Source organism: Topomyia yanbarensis, chromosome 3 (assembly GCF_030247195.1).
Source record: "Topomyia yanbarensis strain Yona2022 chromosome 3, ASM3024719v1, whole genome shotgun sequence".
Classification (NCBI taxonomy): Eukaryota; Metazoa; Arthropoda; class Insecta; order Diptera; family Culicidae; genus Topomyia; species Topomyia yanbarensis.
In genome coordinates this window covers 362,656,990-362,683,135 of record NC_080672.1, presented here as the reverse complement: position 1 = coordinate 362,683,135, position 26,146 = coordinate 362,656,990, and the positions used below count along the sequence as shown (strand labels likewise).

General features: G+C 43.8%; 1 protein-coding gene across 1 annotated transcript; it reads right to left on the bottom strand.

Moving 5' to 3' along the window:
- Positions 1-212: 212 nt before the first annotated feature.
- Positions 213-26,146, bottom strand: LOC131693961 (E3 ubiquitin-protein ligase MARCHF6). Its single transcript, XM_058982265.1, has 5 exons — positions 24,884-26,146; positions 23,674-24,546; positions 23,419-23,613; positions 21,942-23,356; positions 213-870 (listed from the first exon to the last, which is right to left on the bottom strand). Exons 1-4 carry the CDS (start codon positions 25,598-25,600, stop codon positions 22,031-22,033), a joined length of 3,111 nt encoding a protein of 1,036 aa, XP_058838248.1. The 5' UTR covers positions 25,601-26,146; the 3' UTR covers positions 213-870; positions 21,942-22,030.

Genomic DNA, 26,146 nt, shown 5'->3' with positions numbered 1-26,146 from the left:
GAAAAGGTTTAAATGGATAATACGGTGGCAAAGCTGAACACAATTTTTCCTACCCATACTACCCAGCGTTCAAATCTAACACATGATCAAAAAAGGTAACTTGAACCTTAAGCAAGCATCGGGAGGACTAACACGATACAAAACATATATGTAATGGGGTTTGCCTCAGTGATGACTGCCTTGAAATGTTTCGAATAAAATAACGGTCCCAATTCACTCATTTGCTGTATTACGATCAGTTCTTTATTAGCTTGTGTTTGCTCTGGGCCCTGCAATAGTGTCTAATTGAAGAGGAAAATCCATTTATTATTTTGCCTGAAAAGATTACTAACAGAGATAATTTGCAAGTGGATGCCCTGAATGAAAAGTCTCGGCTTGTGTCTGTACATATGTTGGCTTATCTACTGCTTCCCATGTCGTTTTATTTGCCAGACAAGCAAATTTTTTCACCTCATTTTGATTACAATTCATTACAAAAATGAAATAGACGCAAAAATTTTCGGCTTCGAATGAAATAATTTTGATGCCATTTCGCACCTGGTAAGCAATCCCTTCTCCTCTAATAGTAAAACTGGTTTATCTTATCTCTTTTTGTTCAGTATAAATATCTTACGCTATGATTTTTCTTTTTTGTTTTTCCTTTTGTAATAATTCATTTAATGGTTAAACTCGCTAATTTTACTACTATAACAACAATATTTTTTTGATTTTTTTTAAGTTTTTCATTATTATGCTTATATTTTTTTTTGCTATGATACATGGATCCCAAATATGTAAAAAAATAAAAACAGCTACAACAAAAAGTACCTTTACTCCTGCCAATCGTTCTTTTCGTCCACTAGATTGATAGTTTGTTCAGCTAATTGATATCTGTAAAGGGAGAAAAAATATCAGTAAGTAATCCGTTTGAAGAGTAGAATAATTATTGCTATTTTTTAATTGTAATTGTAGTTTATTAAATACATACGAGAACCTCCTCGTTAAAACTTTTACAAGGTCAAGGAATGTTATTAATTGAAAAATATGATATGTGAGTGTGTCTGTGTGCTAACCTTCCAAATCCCACTGGCCGGCAGTGGTATTATGAAAACCTATTTTAATCCACCTAGCGGTGCAATTGTGCCTTTCTCAATCATGAATCACGAGAATGTGTGCGTTGTTTATATTCATTAAAAACTTTTAAATGCATATATTACATTTTATTATTATACATCACATGACAACTATATACAGGAAAATAAATCATTATTCGAGTTCTAAAATTTTGAAAAAGAAAAAACAGCCATGGTAATATTGAACTGAAAAAAAGGTGCGAAATCGGCAAAGTCCCAAAAAGTCGATCTTTATAAAAAAAAAATTTCAAGATAACATAAAATCTCGACGTTTCATGCATTTTTAAGATGTTTGGCATCAAAAATACGAATTCGATTTCTGAAATTTCATGGGGTCCCCCCTTTGAAAAAAAAATTGAGTTTCGGCTTATATGGGAATTTCATATGTGACCGGACGATTTAGTCTATATTTCCGGACCCATATAAGCGATCCGTACGAAATTTCATAGACATCTGTGGGGATATTATAGCTATCATTTGGGACTAAGTTTGTGAAAATCGGCCAAACCATTTCCGGGAAACTCATGTGAGTTCGTAAATTTTGAAAGGTGGCCGCTTTTCCCGGGCACTTCCGGAACCATCTATGGTGGTCAATGTAGTCAACGAAAGTTTGGTTGGCCGTCGGTGACCGAGAGCAGCAAATTTAAGTTGTTTGAGAGACATTTTGGCGAATTTTTTACCTTTTTTGCTTTCATCGGAGTATCGGTTTGAATCACAATTTGCTATGTGATCGCACGCCACAACCTGTAACTCCGGAACCGGAAGTCGGATCGGGATGAAATTAAATAGCCATTTACGGGGACGCAATACCTTTCATTTGAGGCCAAGTTTAGTCGAATTGGTCTAGCCATCTCCGAGAAACCGATGTGAATGTTATTCTGAATTTAGATACTTCCGCCGGGGCTTCCGGAACTGAGGATGGTGGCCAATGTGGCCAAATAGACTTTGAATGGATGTTAGTGACCTAATACTACAAATCGAAGCAGTTGTGGTCATATTTTGGAAAAAATTTCACCTTTATACATTCATTGCAGAATTTATTAAAATCGACATTTTCTGCGTGTTCGTACTTATCACCCTGTAATTCCGGAACCGGAAGTCGGATCCATTAGAAATTCAATAGCAGCCTATGGGAACGTTGCACCTTTCATTTGAGACTAAGTTTGTCAAAATCGGTTCAGCCATCTCTGAGAAAAATGAGTGACATTTTTGGTCACATACACACACACATACACACACATACATACATACATACATACATACACACATACACACATACATACGCACAGATATTTTGCGATCTCGGCGAACTGAGTCGAATGTTATATGAGACTCGGCCCTCCGGGCCTCGGTTAGAAAGTCGGTTTCTGGAACAATTGCGTAACCTTTCTATATGAGAAGGCAAAAGAATAGTATTTAATTAGCTTAATCAGCATGAGTTCAATGTTATCTTCATGTGATTATATTTTGAAATGTTGGTGGAATGGGTTTAAAAGTGGAGGGAATGGGGGGTTAGTAGAGTGGGAGTGGAGGATGCGTCAGAAATCCTTCATCTTATTTTGGTATACGGGGTGGATGAAGGAAATGCGGGCGTGAGGGTGGTCCAAGGGGACGGTAGTGATGAAGGAGGGAGATGTAATGGCAAGGCGGGGGGGGGGGCGGAGGGGCTCTGATGCAATACTCAGCTGCATATTTTGCCTTCCATTTGAGACTTGGTTTGAGAAAATCGGTTCAGTCATCACCGAAGAACCAATGTGACTTTATTTGTGGAATATGCCCGGAATTCCGGACTTCCGGAATCGTCGATAGTGGACAATATATTCAAAGAATGTTTGATTGGCAATCAGTGATCTAGATCTGCGATTAGAAGTAATTTGGTGACCATTTCAATAGTTTTTAGCCTCTGAGGTATTACTATTGTACCGATTTATATGGGAAATTCCAGTGTATCCTTACTAACACCCCTGTAACTCCGGAAGCAAGAGTCAGAACAGAATGAAATTCAGCAGCAGTCAATGGTATTACTGTATCTTTCATTTGGAATCAAGTTTGTAAAAATCGGTAGAGAATTCGTTGGGGAATGGGTGTGATATTAGCTTAGGAACTTGGCGGGTTCCCCGGGGGCGTCATGAACTGTCATAGGTGGCCAATGTGGTCAAAGCTGCTTTGATTGATCATTAGTGATCCAGACCCGCAAACTAGAGTAATGTTACATCAATTTTAATATGTTTTACATCATTTGAACATCATGGTGGTACCAGTTTCTATGGGAATTTGCTGTGTGACCGCACTCTTCAACCCGTAACTCCGGAACCGGAAGTCGGATCAACTAAAAATTCAATAGCAGCTTATGGGAGCGTTATACCTTTCATATGAAACTAAGTTTGCGAAAATCGGTTCAGCCATCTCTGAGAAAATTGTGTGAGTTTAAATGACACACACATACACACACACATACACACACACATACATACACACACATACATACACACACAGACATTTGCCGATCTCGACGAACTGAATCGAATGGTGTATGACACTCGGCCCTCCGTTAAAAAGTCGATTTTTACAGTGATTGCATAGCCTTTCTTTATATGAGAAAGGCAAAAAAAGGTTTTCTGCATATGGTCTGGCTTCCTTATGCAAGCAACTCGATTTCGGGATGTGGGAGGTGTTAGCTCTGCCGATTTTCCAATGACCCATTTCAGAATGACAGAGACCTAGCGGTACATTCCGAGGTCATTTTCCCGTCGGCAAGCCCCGCTCAACTACAATACGTGTATCAAATTTATACCAGTATTATTATTAAACTTTCGATTCCCTGTCGCCACGATTAAGTTTGCATAGAATTGACGCGTATTTAGTGTATCATTTCATTTAAATAGTAAAACAAGAGAAACAGGATGGATCTCATCAACACTCTACCGCCTTACACTGGCTTGGGCACCTTGTCGCACCCTCCGGCCGTCTTCTCTGGGTAATCCGCTGGAGAAACGAAAGCTACTGTAACTACATTACAATCTCTTCGCTCTTCATCTCCGCCTCTGGCAGCCAGACCGAACGAAAACGCAACTGCGATCAAGTAAGGCTTTGGAACAGCTCGGAGAGCTCACTGCTAGCCCACTGCACACATTTGGTTTATTTTGTTTCATTCTCAAACACCAAACTTGCACACTTCCAGGATTTTTGGTTCTTCCACGTCGTCCGATATCGACGGACACGTCGTCCACGCAGAAGAATCAGACCTTTTTGAATCAAAACGTTTAGTTGAATCTAAAACGTGGCGAATGACTGTTTCAAAATGAAATGGGCGTTTTTCGGAAGCATGTATTTGGTTTGATTCAACAAATACTTCTGTTTACATTTTAAATAGAAACATTGTTGAATCAAAATAAAATTTGTTAGATCTAACTGATCCCTTTGTTAAAAATCAACAGAATCTTTGTTTAATTTCAGCTAAATTTGAGTTGTTCTCTCCTTTGGTTAATACAAAAGATTTGTTTTTGTTACTTCGAGCTTGTTTGTTTGGTTAAACTTATCATGATTTTGTTGTTTCAAACGATATATTTGTTGAAACTACTGAAAAGCCTACAAATGAATTTCAACTAACAGTATTGATTAAATCAAACCTGAATCTTGTTTGTCACTATATCAAACGGGAAACTTGTTATTTAAAACCAAAATTTGTTTATTTTTACTAAATTTTTTTCTGCGTGTTGGATCGTGCTTACGAAAAAGACCCTCCACAATAACCTTCAGCTTATCCGCAGCACATTTCAGTCGGTGTCGATGGTCATTTGATGTTTCCCTTCACGACTCGATGAACAGTACTCCAAGGATTGACATCAGATTCTCGGCAAAGCTCTCTGTCCAGCTAACGAATTTGATTCGTTAGTTGGACCGACTGACAGATGTCAAAAACTCTCTAAAGGAGACGTTAGTAGTGTAATTGCATCTATTCACAGCTCTAATAATTATCAGATTGATTGTCAAAGTAAATTTGACATAAGATTTTGACATTTAGATACTTTTTAGTTGGACAATGGTCCAATTAGCGGAGGTCCATCAACTAAAAAGCAGTCCAGTTAAAAAGTGTCCAACCAGCGAATCACGACTGTACATATGTAGAGATGGCGGGGTCGGGTTTTGGATCCGAAACCCGGACCCGACGGGTTTCGGGTTCTATAAATTGAAGCTTCTCGGGTTCGGGGCGGGTTCCGGGTTTTCAAATTTGAAATTATCGGGTTCGGGTCGGGTCCGGGTTTTGAAAATTTTGAACTTTCGGGCTCGGGTCGGGTTCGGGTTTTTCAAATTAAGAATTATCGGGGTCGGGTTTTGAACAAAACATGGTTGGGTTAACGTGGGTTACGTCATGTAAACTGTCGAATACGATTTGCCAATCGTCATAGTTTAGTTTAATGCATGTAATAAATTATACAAAATTGCCTTGCAAGAATGGTTTTTGATAAAAAATTAGAAATTTTGGTTGACGGGCAAGGTTGTTTGAAACTGTCACCATTAAGCTTTTTGTTTCCCCATGAGTAAGCCGTCGAATTACCTTTGTTTCCGGTTAAAACATCGACGACGACGTTCAATAATAGTAAATATAAATGCGGATTCTACTCATCAGTGATTCGTTTTGCCATAGACAGATATAACTCAACGCGTATGGTGCTACTTCAGATTCGAGTGATTCTACTATTCTTAAATGAGCCTAGGGTCCAGCTAGGGTACCTAAAATTAAAAATCTTCGAGATTTTTGGTTGATTCTCCATATTAGCAAGTTGGGTTCGGATCGGGTTCCTCAAATTTTAAATTTTCGGGTTCGGGTTTTCAAATTGTAAAGTTGTCGGGTTCGGGTTTTACAAAATTTTCATTCTCGGGTACGGGTTTTTCTATATTAAAATTTTCGGGCTTGGGTCGGGTTCGGGTTTTTTCAATTTTCAAGATCTCGGGATCGGGTCGGGTTCGGGTTCGAAAAATTTGAAACCCGACCATCTCTATACATATGACACTTAGCTTAAATTCTAAAGCCAATACCTAAAAACCTGTTTTAATCCACCTAGCGGTGCAATAGGGACCTTTAATTTGAAAAAATTGTGCCAGTTTTTCATATGTATTGGTAGCGGGTGTCCTTACGAGTACACTCATATCATTCTTAAACCTTAATTATTCTTTTATGATTTTTAAACTTAAAAAACCAAATTAAACTCAACCAGCAAACTGACAGTTGTCCTACTAAATGACGTTTCTGCAAATATCTCGTTCGCCTCATTGTTAACCGGGACAGCACCCCACACAGCATGATCTGGTACTTTGTCAATCCGCTAGCAACCTGCCATCTCAAGTTTCATCTGCAAACTATGGTAGATCTGATAAGGCAACCTATAGGGTCGTGCAAGTCTCATGGGTTTGGATGTGTTATTGTCCTAAAAGGAAACAAACTAAAAAATGTTTTTTTCAATAGTTTCGGGCCAAAAAATTGAAAAAGGACTGAGATATTAACTCACGGTACTAATCTGCATCAGAATATGCCTTAACCCGCACACCCCTAAAGATCCCTATTGTGCCTTTCTCAATCATGAACACTAGAATTTTTTAGTTGCTTATATTTATTAAAAGCTTTCAAATGTATACATTACAATTTTATTATACATGACTTGCCAACTATATACAAGAAAAGAAATCATTATTCGAGTTCTAAAATTTTGCAAAAGAAAAAACAGCTGCGGTAATGAATTGAAAAAAGGAGCGAAATCGGCTAAGTTCCAAAAAGTCGATTTTCACAAAAAAAAATTTTTTTCGATATAACATAAAATCTCGACGCATCATTTTAAAGATGTTTGGCATCAAAAATACGAACTCGATTTCTGAAATTTCATGGGGTCCCCGTATTGAAAATTTTTTTTGAGGGTATTTTATATGTGACCGGACGGTTTAGTCTATATTTCCGGAACCATATAAGCGATCCGTACGAAATTTTTTAGACATCTGTGGGGATATTATAGCTATCATTTGGGACTAAGTTTGTGGAAATCGGCCCAACCATTTCCGGGAAACTGATGTGAGTTCGTTAATTTTGAAAGATGGCGGCTTTTCCCGGGCACTTCCGGAACCGTCTATGGTCGTCAATGTAGTCAACGAAAGTTGGTTGGCCGTCGGTGACCTAGAACTGCAAATTTAAGTTGTTTGAGAGACATGTAAGTGAAATTTTTACCTTTTTTGCTTTCATCGGAGTATCGGTTTGAATCGCAATTTGCTATGTGATCGCACGTCACTACCTGTAACTCCAGAACCGGAAGTCGGATCGGGATGAAATTTACTAGCCATTTACGGGGACGCAACATCTTTCATTTGAGACTAAGTTTGGTTGGTTCGATCTAGTCATCTCCGAGAAACCGATGTGACTGTTATTCTGAATTCGGATACTTCCGCCAGGGCTTCCGGAACCGATGATGGTTGCCAATGTGACCAAAGAGACTTTGAATGGCTGTTAGTGACCTAGTACTACAAATCGAAGCAGTTGTGGTCACATTTTGAAAAATTTCCACCATTTTGTTCGCGTACATGCACACAGACGCATATACACACACACACATACATAGGGTAAGGTGGGGTAAATCCGACCTAGTAAATGGTTTTGGTTGTAAAATGCTCATTTTACATCAAATCAAGTCGTTTTATATACCAAATTAAAGGTGAAAGTCCTGGGCAACATTCTATATACAGCATTTTATTCGGATCTTAAAAATATTTTGAGATACAAGCGTTTTACAAAAATGTTCATTTTTGCTGTTTTCAAAAATGGTGGGGTAAACCCGACCCCCTATGTTTTTGGTCGATTTAGTGCAGATATTATTCAAATTATATGGTTTTTCAATGATAAATCAATGAATGTTGTGTTATTGAATTGTAACATGAAGAAAATGGAGTTCAATGTCAATCTTGGAATGCTAAAATCACGAGCAATAGCACGTAATGATATTTCCATTTTCATCGCAGCAATTGCTTGACGAATACTATAATCATCACGTTTTTGTGTCTTTCGTTTGTAATTATGAACCAGTTTTCATAAAAATAATAAAAAATGACAATAAAAATATATTTCAATTTGATAAATAAACTTTTTCTTAGCAAAAAAGCGGTCGGATTTACCCCACTACTTAGAGGTCGGATTTGCCCCACCGCGTCATTTTTCATTACGATGCAATTAAAAAAAGTTATGAAAAAGGTTGAACCAAATTCATCTACGCACTTTGTAGGACTTCAATCAAAAAATTTAAATCCACTTACATTTTTTATGCAATCACTGTAACAATCAGAAATATCCTGTAGGCAATAATGCACAAAAGTCAAATCAAAAGTTTTAAAAACACACTTTTTGTCGTTTGAGCATCTCAATGTAGATTTATAAAATGCTGTCATGCCACCATTATGATTATTTTCGATGCTCTACACGACACCATTGATATTAGTTCGCGTAGTGCTTCCGATTTGCGGTAACAGTGGGGGGTCGGGTTTACCCAACGGTCGGATTTGCCCCACCTTACCCTACACACAGACATTTGCCGAACTCGTCGAACTGAATCGAATGGTATATGTCACTCGGCCCTCCCGGCCTCCGTTAATAAGTCGGTTTTCAGACCAATTGCAATACCTTTCTATTGACAAAGGCAAAAGGAGAGGCAGAAATGACAACACGCTCGCAAAGCAGGAAAACATTCGTGGAAAAGCCCACAAATCGAGAAAATACCAGGATGTCAAACTAAAAATCTCAAATCATCTGTTACGCAAGCGAAGTCGAAACCTGCGTCACTTGTAGATCTTCTCTATCTGTAGCCGCTGAAGTATGAGGTCCCAAGGTTCGATGAACATCTACGGTGTCAACTTCCGAACAGTATTGTACATATTGTGAATTCGTTTTGTTGAAAGTTCGGACACAAAAGCTCAAAGTGCGCCGGAAAAGTGAAATGCAGAGTATGCGGAAAAGAGCAAGAGCCGAATGTCAAAAGTGTGGGTCCCCATTTCTGTGTAAACTGCAAACAAACACACGCCCCATACAACAAATCGTGCCAGGTAAGAGAGGAGGAAAAAAATCGCGAAGAAGATGCAGATCAGCAAGGACCCATATGCCGAAGCAGGAAAGAGGTACATAAAAACCCAAAACCGTTTTGCGGGACTGGAAACTGATTTTCTGGAAATGGCCGACCTTCCACCAACTCAGCCGTTGTACATTGGTGCTGTGCCGAAACGAGCCGGGTTCCGGGATGCAAACAATACTAAAACTAAAAACACCTCGTGCGATCGCAACGCCCTCTCACCCCAGGTCGGGACCAGGGAAAGTTACAGTGTAGTAGCAAGAGGTAATCCCTAGAGCACTCTAGTTAGAGTGTGGCCAAGAGGCCATGACGTATCCAAACGAACATGGAATTTGACGTATACACAATAGAAATACGTCAAATTTCATGTTCGTTTGGATACGTCATGGCCTCTTAGCCACACTCTAACTAGAGTGCTCTAGTAATCCCCACAGTCACGGAAACTGAAAAACTCCTCGAACAACTACGACAGGACTTAATGCTTCTCTGTCAGAGCAACTACTGGATAAAGCCAGTAAGTGGCATCCAGAGAACATTGAGCCAAAAAATTCAACAAGCAAGAATAGAGATTAACACGGATCAACTTCTAATCGAGGTCAGCATGGACTTACAACAATTAATCAAGGAAAAATACGACACGGAACTCCAGAATAATTCACCCAAAATAGCTAATGGAGCTTAAAATCTTCAACATTATTCAACACAACATACAAAGCATCCGATAAACTGAGAAAAAAGAACTCTACACATGCATGACCTCAAACAAGGTACAAGTGGCACTCCTACAAGAGATCTGGCTAAAAGACAAAGAACCCTTCAACTTTAAAGCACACACTCTAATCTCCAGTAGACGTTCGGAAGGATATGGCGACGTAGGAATTCTGATACACGAGGAAATAGGACATGAAGGGTTTTTCTTTCCGAAATTCGAGGCTATGGAAATGGTCAGGATCATAATAGCGAAGGGCTTCGACCCGATCTACCTCATATCGGCTTACCTACAGCCGATCAGACGACATGTAAACGTATGTAAGGAGGATCTACAAAAGTTCTTCGCGTTCGTGAAATGTCTGAAGGTGGAGCCGGTCATTGGAGCCGATTTTAATGCTTACCATCCTTCGTGGAGCCCGGATTACCACGCATGCAACAGTGTGAAACTGCTACGCAGCTTCATCGACCGATCCGACTTGATTCTGCTTAATGATGGCACCCCAAAAATGATCAACCTCCCGGGCGAAAAGAACTCAGCAATTGATCTCACGCTTACAACAATGGGTTTGGCGAGAAAGTCCAATTGGTCGGTGCAAGAGGAAGAGTTCGGTAGTATCCATATGACTATCCGATTGGAAATCACCAACAAAATCTCAAAAACCGGAAGGACCTTCACCAAGATCAACAAACGCAATTTGGTAGAAAAATTGAACGGCATCAGACCACAATTCATCTACTGTCCAGAAGAGAAGGAATCAGTAATCGAAGAAGCGGTAAAAAACTCCTGCTACACACTTAATAATAAAAAGATCAATTCTCTCAAACCTTGGTGAACGGAAGAAACTGGCACACTCTACACCTCTAAAAGAGAAGCACTCCGAGCATACTACTGAAACCAATCCAACTTCATCCTACTCCAAAAAGAGAGAGCTCTATTCAAAAAGGAAGTGAGGAAGACAAACGCGGCTACGTAAGGGAACTGACCGAAAAAATCGACGAGTGTACACCGGTCAGGCAGCTTTGGAATCTAGTCAAAGGAGTAGACACAGCGCTTACTGGAAAACACAAAAAGTAGATCGACCTCACGGAAGTAGAGGCCACGCAGTTTATGGATCTCTATTTCAGCGACAAATTTCACTCAATACAGCTACCGATGGTGACTACCGCCAAGACGCTTGATGGTTATGAAATGGCCAGAAAAACGAGGAGTCAAAGAAAAAGCCATTCTGCCCCGGGTCCCAATGTCTGCTCAAACTATTAAACCCAGATATGCTAGCCAAAATTTGCGATATGCTGACCAGAGTGTTCGTCTCCAAAAATATATCAAAGTCATGGCGAGTTACGGAGGTAAGGCCGATCCCCAAGAACTAACTCATTAACTCAGTAGTCAAGAACCGATTAACAGAACTAGCGACCATCGAACAGCTACTACCTGCACTCTCCTTCGGGTTTAGAAAGCACGTTTAAGCATCTACACTACGTAGTCAGCTCGATCCACGATGCAAAGAATGCGAAAAAAAGAGGTTTTTGTTATCTTTTTGGACGTGAGCAAAGCGTACGACTCGGTAAACACTACAGCCCTACCTAAGACCTTGGCAGAAGCAGGCATACCCGGAAAACTAGTCTCATGGCTATTCGAATACCTGAGGAGTCGCAAAATGTTGCTAAGAATGGAGCCTAGCACAATCGAGATGGAGGTCACTGAGGTACTTCCACAAGGATGCCCTCTATCTCCGCTATTGTTCATACGACCTTTCTAGGGGAAACGGAGAACTGGTACAATTTGCAGATCACTTTGCAATCATCGTGATGGCAGGCGAATTCTCGACAAACTGGAATCTGTATGTGTCTGTATGTGTATGTCCGCACAAGTCAGTCGTAATTCCGTTCACTAGAAGAAGCACCGATCACATTAAGATAAAAGTACGGGGAGAAAACATAGAGCTGGTCAACACGCACCCCCATATTGGATACGTTTTCGACCGACTCTTAACGCATAGAAAGCATATCGTCTCGGTGGTAGAAAAAGCTGGTCAGATCGTATCAACCACTTGGAGTGATCGGTTGAGTTTATTTTTTTCTCTCTCTGGCTCGTGATCGCCTGGAAAATAAGTGCTCGGCCTACGCCACCCGGATCTTTCTTTCAATCTCGGCCTCAGCCATCCGGCTCCAATCGTATTTCGCTACCCCAGCGATAGTTCACACGAGTGCAGTGTCAATTCTCCCGATCAGTAGTGCGAATATCAAGTGCATCAAAAGTCGCTTCCCTACGGGTCCGTCTCACCCCAAGGGGCCGCGGAGCCGCCAAAGGGTCATTCCCGACCCAATTTAGCAAAATTCAAAGCTTACTACGGCATTTTCGCGAGAAAATTGGACATCCAAAGTTGTACCAGATAACATGAGCGCAGACTCACAAGTAGGTAAACAACTCGCGCCTCCACCGAAACTTCAAATCGATAAACGCGACCGCGCCTTCACCAAACCAAATATTTAAACTAAGTGAAAAACTTGCGTCTCCATTAAATTGCCGACCGTCGGCGATTTATATGAGTGTGTAGTAGCGAACCCTAGAGTCGAACCGGTGCCCGTGTGTGTAGTGACTTGTACGAGAGTTTTGTGACGAACTTCACCAACAATAACAAAATACCGCGCCCGCCCTCCCCCCGATTGGGGCGGGGAACCAACCCTTAGTCGATCTCTCCCCGGCTACATGAACTCCGGGGACGTAATTGACCAACAGACCCTACTATTAAGAGCAATCGACGAGCCAAGAAACACGGAACAACGTCTTCCCGCCGATCCCTTCCTTATCCTGAAATCGGTACAAGCTGTGCTTGAGACTGACCCAAGAAAGCTGGTGAGCGCAACAAAAGAGGCAAAGGGATACATATATGTACTGAGAACCCGATCCAAGAAAACCGTTATAGCACTACAGAAAATGAACCAGCTCATAGGCGGCCAAAAGGTGGAGATCATCCCCCACCCAACACTCAACATAGTACAGGGCGTTATCTACGATCCCGACACAAAAGACGTAGAAGAAGCTAGAAGAGCTGAAGACTCAGGGGGTCACGAAAGTTCGGAGAATCACAAAAATGGTCGACAAAAAACCGACGAACACACCACTGGTTATCCTATCATTCTCAGGTTCCATCCTTCCGGAGCACGTGTATATTGGTCTACTGCGCACCAGTATTTGCCCGTACTACCCACTGTCGATGATGTGCTTGAAGTGCGGGCACTTCGGGCGTTTCTGCCCAAACCCCGCCGCCTGCCTGAACTGCAGCAAAGAACATGAAACATCAAAGGAAAAGCCCCTTTGTCAACCCAAGCCTCTGTATCAACTGCGAACAAGGACACTCGACACGTGGCCGGGAGTGTCTCAAATTCATTGAGGAGGAAATGATTACCAAAGCAAAAATCGACAATAACATCACCTATCCCGGAGCCAGAGCTCTAATAACCAAACGATCGCAAATCCCAACCTATGCCAGCACCATCAAAGCAAACACCAACGACGACGAAAGGGACACAATCATAGCCCAGCTACAAAACGAACTAGCAACCCTGAAGGAAAGCAAAGCTCAAAGCGCATAAGACAATAAAGACCAGATGATCAATATTCTCAAGGAACACTGTGTCAAGCAGGCCAAACAGCTGCAAGCAGCCTCCGCCGAAATAGCCAAACTCCGACAAGCCGTAATCGAAATTTACAAACATCAGTCCACCAACCTCTCCGAGAACACCAACGAAAACGCTTTTACGGGAACGAAAGCCAAAAAGGGCAAGTTTATTGATCGAACCCCCGTTGCGGGAACTTCTATCGGCCCGTTCAGCCTGTCGGAACCTAGAAGATCCAATCGCCAGAAAGAAAAAGTGGCACTGATAAATCTAGAAGCCCGAACTCCAAAGCAGCTCCCGACATGACTCTGCTAACACCCAACAATGACTCCACAATGTCTTGGTCCCGCTTCAGCTCAACAGCATCACTGAACAACCTAAATCAGGCACCCTCATCGGACCCCGACAACCCATTCACCATCTCGGAATAAACACAACAGCTCGCAAACGCGTAACCCGGCAGTCAGCAAACAACAAAAGCAATTAAATTCAACAGCCGAAACAAAACAAACAATCCTCCCGCGTCGACCCCGACCGGGGACGTTCCGGGTCCTCCCGATACACCCCCGGCGGCTGTTGACGCGGGCCCGGGTTAGAGCTTCCATCCCGGGAAATTATTTCCCGGGAATCCCGGGATTTTTGGATTTCCCGGGATTCCCGCTTCCCGGGAAATTGTGTTTTCTCATTCGCGGGATTCGGGAATCCCGGGAAAAAACGATTTTTAATTTATTCCAAAAGGCTTACGTTCTGCGAAAGAAATTCTGTAGGAAATATTTTTACCGGCAAACATTTGGATTGAGTAGTGAACGCAGATTGTAGCATTTGTGACGCGCGGTACTTTCTTAAAAAATCGATGAGTGTATGTTACAAAACTTGGGATGGTTTTTAGTGATATAATGCTTAACGCAAACGTTATTTAAAATAAGGAATGTTTCTAGAACGTCTGCAGAAATATTTGGTCGGTTCATCGAATGCATATTTCGTTTAATTTGTTATACCGTAGGTGTAATATCTGTAAATTTTTGAATGTATGAAAAGAAATACATAACGCTGTATCTGTCCAACATCATGTGCATCCAAACTCTTTGAATGTCGCTTTCAAGGATGCAGAAAAGATTTTTGAAGGGATAAGATCAAACAATCCAGATACTCACCCGTAACAAGAAATCGATGGTGGGTTTCGTCCATCGCTGTACAGTTTGTCCATTATCTGCTTGATTTTGATTCACACTTAATTCGAAATGATGCTGATCTTACTGTGACGGAAATGGATTCCATATAACACATTTTCTCATTTGATCAGAAGTAACTGCACACTACCCTGAAGCAGCTCGATCTTTTCATTCAAGATTACTAAAGAAGGTGCTTTGCATTAAATTGGTTACATTTCCATCGTATCAGAACAACGAATTCCGATTTTGGACAGTAACTCCAGCAGCTGCGTTTAGTCCCAATTGTAATCGTAATTACTAAAATTTAGGTTATACATAGCCAAGAAAAATCATGAAAAGACGTTGATGTTGCGTAAACTTATTGACGAGTTATCGAATGATTGAATGATGTGTAGGCCACCAAATCGCCATTTTCTGCCAACTGCCTTTAGGACATATATTAGGGTGGGGCATTGTTATATGGAAAAACGTAATCATAGCCGCATCAACCGAGCACAGCACTTTTTTGGTACTTTTTGGGGTCCCAAACAACTGTGCAAAATTTGGGGTCGATTGGTGTTGACCCGGCGTGGCGCATTGCGTTTGAAATTTGTATGGAGGTTAGTATGGGAAAACCTACATTTTTGCATTTTTAATTCTACCGACTACAATTCTTCTTGTAGTATGCCAACAAATAGATAGAAGTATAGTCCAGGATATGCTGAACAACTTTGCCGAAGGATCTATGGTGTTAGAATGTCTCTAAGCCAAGTTATAGCTGTTCAAAGTTCGATACATCGAATTAAATTCAGTCTGTAACATAACTTCTATTGATAAAAGTCAAGGCAAATGGATACAGTATGTTTTATTTCATCGTTACTATTATGCGTAGTACAATGTGTAAATGTTTTGAAATAATTCATCTGAACATTCCAACTCGACAACACTTCAGTTCGAATTGCTACATATTAAAGCCCCCCCCCCATCACCCCTCATTACGCCCTATTGCTCAACTACCTCATGAAATTGAGCTAAGGCTTTTGAATAATTCATCCAAACATACCAATGTGGTAAATCTAAAAAAATAATGTTATTTTGGAATGCTATATGAAATACCATTGGTACACCCGCAGTGTTGGCAATAAAAATGATTTTTGGCATTTAATTCGATGTATTGAACTTTGAACAGCTATAACTCGGCTTATAGACATTCTAACTCCATACATCCTTCGGCAAAGTTGTTCAGCATATCCTGGACTAAACTTCTATTTATTTGTTGGCATACTACAGGAAGAATTGTAGTCTGTAGAATTAAAAATGCAGAAATGTAGGTTTTCCCATACTAATCTCCATATAAATTTCAAACGCAATGCGCTACGCCGGGTCAACACCAATCGACCCCAAATTTTGCACAGTTTTTTGGGACCCCAAAAGGAACCAAAAAAGTGCTGTGCTGAAAAAACGATCATTTTGCCCCACCCTAACATATATACATGCAATCAAACGGATTTGAAAACTTTTCGATTTATTCTTTTGTTTTCAAGAAAATCATTCACCTTTATATTTTTCTTCTTTATTCCCGGGATCCCGGGATTTCCCGGGAAATTTATTATTTATTTCCTGAATCCCGGGAAGCTGAAAACCGTCGGGAAATGGAAGCTCTAGCCCGGGTTTTACCTAGGCAAGTACTTTTAGACTAAATGCAACAGCAACCAACCGACTGTCCCTAAACCCTTCCAGCCAACACCTACCAGACGGCACCCGGCCGTCAATCATCGAAATTCTGAACTACAATCACTCGCCCGACACGCCAACCCGTTCAGTAGCACACAAAGAACTCAACAACTTGGATTCCACCCCCAAACGCTCAGACCACAGCAACATCAACCGTTATCCCCGTCACCCAAGCCCTGTTGCCGAATGCTCGTGGCACCCAGTACGGTTCCACTACGGGAACAGCGATTCGAACGAGCCGCAACGGAATATCAATACCTGTTCCACTAGTCCGTCAGCAGAATCCGTTTGCTCGGATTCACACCAGATTAGCAATAACAACAAAAACGCATGCATCAAAAAAGCCCCCTCCCTCGCGCCGCCCCCGACTCGGGAAGTGCTGGAGACATCCAAAGAGTCCCCGACGGTTGCCGGCGCGGTGAACCCGGGTCCCTCCCGGGTAAGTTCCCACCATATTATAACTCACCAGATCCCAATTGCTGTCGCCTCTACCCTTTACACAAAAGCACAAACAGGCCAAGCGCTCCCTATAAGCAAAACCGCGGCGTTCCCCCCACCGCCCGTTCTACCAACTTCGACAAGGCCCAGCAGCCGACCGGCGAGGAATCGGGGTCCTAACCGTATCTCTGACCCTCTACCCGTAGGAACAAACTACACACTGGCCATTCAGTGGAACAGCAACGGCCTGAGAACAAATCTAGGTGACCTCCAACACATGATTGCTCGCTCAGCGCCCATCTGTCTCGCTATCCAAGAGACACACATAAAATGCGATACGGATCCATCACCGTGGTTCGGGCACCGTTACACCTGGGATTCAGCTAACGGATCAAACCTATACCAGACGGTAGGCCTACGAACTAGAGCTGACCTTCCGTCCGAGTTTGTAAAACTGGACACCGACCTGATCGTCGTCGCCAGAAAGATCAATTTCCCTATAAAATGCGCGGTGGCATCCATATACAAATTGCGGAATCTGTTCAAGCAACTGCAGACCCCGTTCATACTAATGGGTGACTTCAACGCGCATCACACAGTGTGGGGATCAAAAAGGTGTTGCCATCGCGGCAACGCCATTATCGACGCAGTTGAAGATAGCGATGCCGTGACGCTAAACGATGGCAGTATAATCTTTCTCCGGGGCCGATCCACATCCGCCATAGACTTAACTATATGCTCTAGCTCCATCGCCGGAGCCTGCGGATGGTCGGTCCTAGCCGACATCGGGAACAGTGATCATCTTCCTATCACAATCTCTCATGGTCGATTGCCCCCATCCACGTCGCGACGCCGCCGTTGGATCTACGATCGAGCGGATTGGCCCACCTACGAAGACAACATTTCGGACGCTCTCGATCGAGATCGCAATCACTCCCCAGAGGAACTCGTACAAGTTATGACTCAGGCCGCAAAATCATGCATCCCGCGAACTAGCGGAGCACCACCAAACCGGGCGGTTCACTGGTGGAACCCAGAAGTAGCGAAGGCAATCAAAGATCGACGAAAAGCTCTTCGAGCTCTTAAAAATACTCCCCCTGACCATCATCAATGGGATGAGCGATCGGCGGACTTTCGACATTTCAGGAATCAGGCTAGACAAGCCATCGCGAAAGCCAAGGAGGCCTGCTGGACAGCCTTCCTGGGCGGGATAAGTTCCGAATCGTCGACTGCGGAACTGTGGAGAAGGGTAAATGCCCTTAGTGGCAAAAGAAGACAAACGGTTTTGAACTATCGCTCAACGGTACCACGACAGTTGAACCTTCGGAAATTGCAAACGAAATCGGGAAACACTTCGCGTCGATCTCGGAGGACTCCTCCCTCCTACCCTCCTTTCTCAAAACGAAGACAGCCACAGAAGCTACTCCTACAATCTTCATGCCAGAAGCGAGTCAAAATTACAACATACCTTGCTCCGGGTGGAACTTGCCACTGCTCTAAGCACAGCAAAAGGCAAGTCTGCCGGACTCGACGACGTCGGTTATCCTCTGTTAAGACAACTACCTCCAGTTGCCAAGCGTGCGCGTACTAGACGGATTCAACAGGATCTGGGGAGGCGAGCCCCTACCCGACAACTGGAGAATCGCCCTTATGATCCCCATCCCGAAGAAATGCGAAGGAACCAGAAGCCCGAATGACTTCCGACCCATCAGTCTCCTCCCCTGCATTGGGAAAACGATGGAAAACATGGTGAACAGACGCCTGTTAACCCTCCTCGAGGAACAGGATCTTCTTGATCGTCGGCAGTTCGCTTTCCGAAAGGGACTCGGTACAAGTATTCATTTAGGCTGCCTCGGCGAAATTTTAAGCGACACCATAGCCAACGACCTGCATGCGGACATTGCCATCCTTGATCTCGCCACGGCATACTACACGGTATGGCGCGAAGGAATGCTTCGCCAGCTGCATCAATGGGACATCCGCGGAAACCTTGGCTGCTTCATAAAACAATACATTAGTGACCGAAGCTTCAGGGTAGGTATCGCAGGAAACCAATCAGACCTATTTTGGGAGGCAAACGGGGTACCCCAAGGCTTGGCGCTGGCTGTCACACTATTCCTAGTCAGCATGAACTCCCTCTTTGCCACGCTCCCGAAAGGCATATTTGTATTTATCTACGCAGACGACGTGATTCTTGTAGCGACCGGGAAAACGACCGACCGCACTAGACTAAAGCTGCAGGCTGCCGTAAACGCCGTTGGTCGGTGGGCCAACTCGGTCGGTTTCAGCATCTCCGCCCCAAAATGCGCTATTTCACACTGTTGCAACTCTTACCACTTAGCCACCGACCGGCCGGTCAAACTCGCTGGAACAGTAATACCATTCTGTAAAGAGCCAAAAATACTTGGCGTGATAATCGACCGTAAGATGACGTTCCTTTTACACTTTCGACGGGTGAAAAAGGATTGCGAAAGCAGGAAACGTCTTGTCCGCACCATCAGTTCGAAACACCCGTGGTGGAATAGGCAAAGCGCACTTAACATCAGCAAGGCCCTCATCCACAGTCGTCTGTTCTATGGCCTTGAAATAACCAGTCGTAATTGGGAGGGTTTAATCGATATCCTCGCACCGCTGTATCACGGAGCAATCAGATCAGCCTCAAACCTGCTGCCAAGCACCCCCGCCGAAGCTGCCTGCGTCGAAACCGGCGTCCTTCCCTGTCGGTAGGCAGTGGCAGTAGCCGTTCTAAGACGAGCCATGGGGTTCCTAGAAAAAACATCGGGTGATGAATGCCATCTACTACAAACAGCTATGGGCATACACACTATGCTTTCCAATGCCCCTCTTCCCACAGTCGCACAGCTACATCGGGTCAACAACCGCGCCTGGCACGACCGCGGTCCAAACATTGACATCAGTCTGGCTGTATCCACCAGAGCAGGCGATCCTCCCCGGGCTGACAGAGCCAAATTCCTGCAGATGGTTGAACAAACGATGGTTGAACGAAAATGCTGACCACTTGGCCGCGCTCGGGCGACACTCTCGCGCCCTATTCTCTAATGATGTACCGTCATCCGACATCATCAGGGAATTCAAGGCGATGACCTCTGAACACTTCATCACTCACTGGAGGACCCTCCGAGGCTACCCTCAGAAGGTAAAGGGAGACCTCGAAAAGTGGACAGACCGCGAAAACCGAGTTGAACAAAGAGCGCTATCCCGCCTCCGCGTGGGACATACGAGGCTCACCCATGCCGACACCATTACCCGCGTCGACCCTCCAATATGTACATCTAGCAGCACTAGACTCACGGTGGAGCACCTACTAATAAACTGCAGGGAGTTCGACAACCTACGGCCGCATCACAACTTGCCCTCCTCGATTCGAGAAACACTGGCAAACGAACCAGCGCACGAAGAGGCACTACTTGCCTTCCTGAATGAATTTCCTCAGCAGCACCTCTGTGCACGTGATGCTGGCCAAAGCAGGACCTATGGAGCAACGAATCGAAGCACTCACTAAAAGGGAACTAATTATAACTACATGGTACAGGACGCCTCGATGACATTCATCAGCGCAACTTTGAGTAGAGAAATGGATAACGAGTCACACGGCACGGAAACAGCTGGCAAAAACATAGAATTGCTATGTCAAATTCACTCCTCAGATCAGGAATTGCGGTTTCTCATGCGGATACGCAACTTTGTGAGAGTGGACTTCGACATTGTGAAAACTATCCTTATAAAATATCACCCAGGATGAAGCAAGTGCAACATTCTGGCAGTCACTTTTCCGTTAAGCATCCAAGCAACCAACGGACTGCCTTTGCAGTGTACGACGAAACTGATGGATCAATAACCAGCGAAGGGATTAGTAACAACTTCTCCAGCACGAATGCTGAACTTCTAGGCATCTTCAAAGCGGTAGAGTTGGTCAAAAACAGAGGATGCAAAAGGCAGTGATCTTCACTGACTCTAGGAGCGCTTATGAGATGTTGCTCAACGAAAAGACCTTCAAAGAAAACTACCTAATGGCAGAAATCTACAACGAATTCAACGGAATGAGGGCAAACTCCATAAAAATTTGATGGATTCCGAGTCACTACGGGAACGAGAAAGCCGACGTAACCATAGCCGGTGAACCACAATCCTTTTACAGCGATGCCCTCATCTTAAGCAACAACACAACATGGGAAGATTGGACAAGGAAATACAGGACGCCCTCCGACGAAAAAATGAAGGTGGCATTACCAAATACTGGAACGGCCTAACAAGAAAATCTGGTGTAAAAACCTGTCGCTTAGCCCAGACGACGTTTAAGTCCTAAAGAGAATACGAACGGGTCATTGTCTAACAGAAGCCACCAGAGCAAAGTGGGGGTGGGAAGAAGGAAAAAAGACGACAACTGTGAATGGTGTGAGACAACTGAAGACCTCAAACATCTACTATACAACTGCCCGCGATACAACTAAAGCAGAATCGAATACCCAGCGTTGGAGTATATGCAACCACTTGAAAAAATATTAGGTGAAAACTATGAAGAAATAAAAAAATTCCTAAAAGAAAACCACATCTACATGTAATCGCAAATTACCAAAAAACTCATCACGAGAAACCAAAACATGACGACGGCGAGATGGATCAACTATGGTCTTAGCCAGTCGGAAAGACAGATTCAATGAAAAAATAGTGCAATTCATATTTTTCATTTCAAATAAATTCAATATCAAATCAACATTCATCACACATTATTTTTTTAACCAATTTTATACTTGAAACATTCACGGTACCAAGCAAAATTTAAAATCATGCCTTAAAGGGTTAAAAATACTTTTTTATTTCTAACAGCCCACTTAAAACATTATCATCACTTTCTGCTCGGCTGAAAATGCCAAATATTCGTTGTCACATGACCGTTAATTTCATCACGATTTAAAATACCAAATGACTATTCTACTAAAGATAAAAAAATATATTCCAAATGATAGTAGTAATAATTTCAATAGATAGTAGTGCTAAATGATACTATCCCAAATGACAAACACCCTGTTACAAAATATTGTAGAAATTCTCACCTCTCACACTTCAAAGCCGCATCCCACACTCCTGAACCTTTGTATTCGCTAGTAGGATGTCGATTCCGTGTACCTGCCCGTTCTAGAATCTACTGTACAGCTTGGGCGGCGGCTGCAGCCACTGCCGGATCCGGTTGTCGTATTTCATCGTCCGGTTGATTCACTTGTTGAGCCTGAACATTGGCTGGTTGGTGTTGTTGTTGTTCAGCACCTGCAGCAGCGGCCGCTGCCGGCGATGTAGCAGCAGCAGCTGCTGCTGCAGCTGCCGCTGCCGCGGCTGCGGCCTCCGAACGTTTTTTGCGCTGATGGTCGTAGTTGACCAGCCGTTGTCCCACCAGATACTTGTCGTTCTTGATTGCCACGTACAGTTTCTTGAACTGACGGATCTGCAGAATTACGATCACGACGATGAATGCGATCAGCAAGAAGAATGGGTAGATCTGGCGGGCGATTAATATCCTTGTTACTTGATTGGTGAAGAAAAGTGGCAGAATTGAATGTGCGATGACGTAGGGAACGGCTAAAGCGAGGCCGAAGCAGGTTATGACTGGGGCGCCTAGTTCACGAATGATGAACCTTAGATTAATATCATGTAGACCATCGCGGTAGACTTGTTCGATGGCTCGTTTCAATGCCCAGTCCGGGCCCATTAATGTAAGCGCGCAAGCGATTTTTGTGTATAACACTCCCAGAGCCCAATCCTGCCACAGAAACAGAACCGGTGTTTGCTCCAACGGAACTCGTAACGGTACAACAACAACCAGCTCGAGCAAAAGTCCAAACATCAGTGGTATAACGCCCAGCATCAGCACGAAAATCATCGCCGCCAGGGCGTAGGAAGTTGCAACGGACATCCAATGTTTTACTCGTTCCATAACCGCATTTCGACCCTGGGGAAATAGATTCACCGCAACGGCAATTCCTCGTGATATAATCCAGCAAAAGTACGTTCCCATCGCGGCAGTATAGAGTTCGTGGGGTCTTGGCGGTGTTTCCGCTCCAGTCGCAATCGCATTCGGTGGTGGAGTAATGTGCGATCCCATTGACCACAGCGCCATCCCGTGGCGTCCAATCCACACTGGTACGGTGAGTGTAATCAGCGATCCAATCACCAGACTTATACACATCAGCACCAGAAGACCAGCTAACCGGACTGCGAAAAGTGCTGGTCGATCGTACGGTTGGAAACCGACGGGGACATCCCGCTGCATGATTGCCTGGTGGGCCGCAGCCAGACCTACTCCCAGCTCCGGTTGCTGTCTTGGTGGAACCTCATCCTCATTTGGGCGAGGTTCCATTCCGAGGAGGTAACTTTTTATGCCTAAAATGCGTGCCACAACGTTGCACCAGATCCGTACCAGCCCCTTAAGCCAAATGCGAGTGTGTGACTGCTCGAAGAAACCGGGCAAGATTATCTGAGGGGAAAAAACGATTGGTTTGAAATTGTGAACACAGTGGAATAGTGTCGAATAGGTACCTGAAGCAGCAAAAGCTGCAAGCTCAACTCATTGACTTCCGAATCGCCGGATAGAGTATACGGTAGGAACATTGGCCAGATCGATTTGAGAAATTGAATCGGTGCCCAAAGCATCAGCAGAACGGCTGAACCGAATATGATGGCCGAAGCGATAAGTCTTCTCGCGTGACGAAGAATCGAAAGGTGAATCATTTCCTGGAATGTTGAAAATTGATTACGGATTTTCTTAAAAAAAAACGATGATCTTCGACTAACCTGAATCGGACTGAAATCCGGATCGTTCAAATTACGCAAAAACCATAGCACCCCGGGACGAAGCACCTCCCGCAGAAGCACGATGAACGACGCGAAATAGTACACGTACACCATCCCAAACATCCAATGGATAAACAGCGACGTTCCTGGGGCTGCTTTGAAACTGGCCTTCCTATCCTTGAGGGTTGCATCGAACATCGGTAGCGAGCAAATATCCAGCCACCATCCGCACACCAGTGGAAGCACTCCGATTTCCACTACCGACAAAAGCGACACTTTCACCACAATATAGCACAGACCTAGTATTCGACGCTGGCGACGCCAGTGCAAGAGCCTAGCAATGGCGTGCAGTTTAACCAGCGTTATTCCAATTACGCAATAACCGAGCAAAGTGGTCAGAAGTCCGTGAAAGTGCAGCAGTGGTTTGCCGGGGGTTATTATTCCCAGAAAAGAAATCAGAAAGTTTCCAATCGAGTACGGACAGAAAGCGAAGACAAAGATGAACAGTGTGTTTAACGATACAACCCAAAAAACGTGCTCCAGAAAGACCATCGATCCATCCAAACCCAGCAACCGTTCCCAGGTCAGCTCTTCAGCCGCCCGTTCCCACTCCATTGGATTCCAGTTGGCTTCGTCGGCAGCGGCTTCAGCAGGTTCATTAACAGCTTCTGGATCCCCTTCACCATCGCCCTGTGGTGGTGGAGGTTCTGCTGGATCAATGGGGATGTTGTCTGGTGGAGCTTCCGGGATCCGTGCGGCTGGGACAGGGGGAACAGCCGCCGGTGCTGGAGCAGCTACCTGTGGTTGTTGTGGTAGTGGTGGCGGCGGTGGTGGTACAGGCGCACCGACAACGGCCGCATCCTGTGGTCGCCCCTATGAAATTGGGAATTCAAATTAACATATGATGACGTGTCTTGTGCGAATTTAAAAACTGCGTAATTAAGAGCTCACTGTTAAACCAAAGACGACCAAGCACAATTTTAACATAAACTAAAAATACCAACGATCTCAATATTGTGCTTGTTTTTTTAGAAATTCAAGTAAAAAATAAAATCTATTGCCATCAACATTCTTCATTAATGGGTCAATTTTTTTGTTGGAAATCGGAAAGATTTAACACAATCCAAAGCAGTTCAAATTCACCAAATCGATGTTCAATGGTTTTTGTAAGATGAAGTTTAAAAAAAGAATGAATCGCTATCAAACTTACCCGATTCTGCGGCTCAATCAGATTGTTGTCCAGAAAATTGTTATTATTGTTGTTGTTGTGTTCCTCCTCGTTATTGTTATCATCATTGTTGTTATTATTATTGTTGTTGTTGTTATCTTCCTGCCCATTCTCGACCGGATTAGGCCGTTCCTCGTTCTCATTTGCATCGGCCTGCACCGCCGGTGGATCGTCTCGTTCCAACCAATCCGGCCCTCCACCATGTATGATCTGTTCCCGCAACCAGACCAGACCGACGAAGGTAAACAGGGTACAGGTGGCTACAAAGCATCCCCGGAACACATCGATTGCGATATTCTCCGTCGAGAAGATATCGCCCGGTAGCGTCAGAAGCATTTCGATAGAGCCGGAAAACAGGAAACGATACGTTCGGTATGCCGTCAGGGGAACCACTCCGAGCCATGCGACTGCCACCATACTGTAATGGATCCAGTACTTCACGGCGGTCCCAACCGAACTTAGTAAACCTCCGGCGACGTACTTCAGGGGTAGGACTCGGGGCATATCCGGTGAATAGATTGGCGTGAACGAAAAACGATGACCGCACAGTTCGCAGTATTCCTTTCGCGAATAACGCATCCATTGCATCAAACAATCCTGATGGATCCACTTGATGCTTCCCGTGCAGATGCAAGGATGGAACAGTGGACGATCGGATTGTGCTTCGCAGCGACAGACCCGACAAATGTCACCCTCCATACTTGTCTTGTTCTGGATGTTTCAATTACTGTCAAATTTTCTGTTTATGCAATGATCTGTTCGGGTTGCAGTTTATCGGTGCTCTGGCCGAGCAAAGCAGGATGTGACATCGTCTCCTTGCCAGTAAAGCAATCAGTGGTTTTAGTTTTTTGCGAACAACTGCAGTTTAATCAAAACAATTTCCCCTTGCTGTCTTGCTCTAGCCAGATATACGCACCGTCGTCTGATGAGTTGCTCGTGTGATGAGCGTGACCACTTTGCTCTTTCTATACAACTGTCCTTGGTGTAAAAATCGTCTTCTCGTCGTTTGATGGTACACAGAGAACAACTTTACCTCAGCTACACACGCACTCAAACCGTAAATTTCACTTTCACTGATATGAATTCTAATCAAGAACGTTTGGATCTTTGGTTTTGAGCAGTTTCGAACAGTCGAATAATGATTATCAAGAATATTTGATGCGAAGAACCGAAAATTTCACCTACGGACGAAAAAATACAGCTTCTTCTTCCTTATTTTGTCACGATTTTTTCAGCGAATGTCAA

Coding starts and splice junctions, on each gene's coding strand:
- LOC131693961 (XM_058982265.1), bottom strand. CDS start 25,600: ATGGAGGGTGACATTTGTCGGGTCTGTCGCTGCGAAGCACAATCCGAT. Junction 24,547..24,883: donor TGATTGAGCCGCAGAATCGG/GTAAGTTTGATA, acceptor CCAATTTCATAG/GGGCGACCACAGGATGCGGC. Junction 23,357..23,418: donor TGCAGCTTTTGCTGCTTCAG/GTACCTATTCGA, acceptor TTTTCCCCTCAG/ATAATCTTGCCCGGTTTCTT.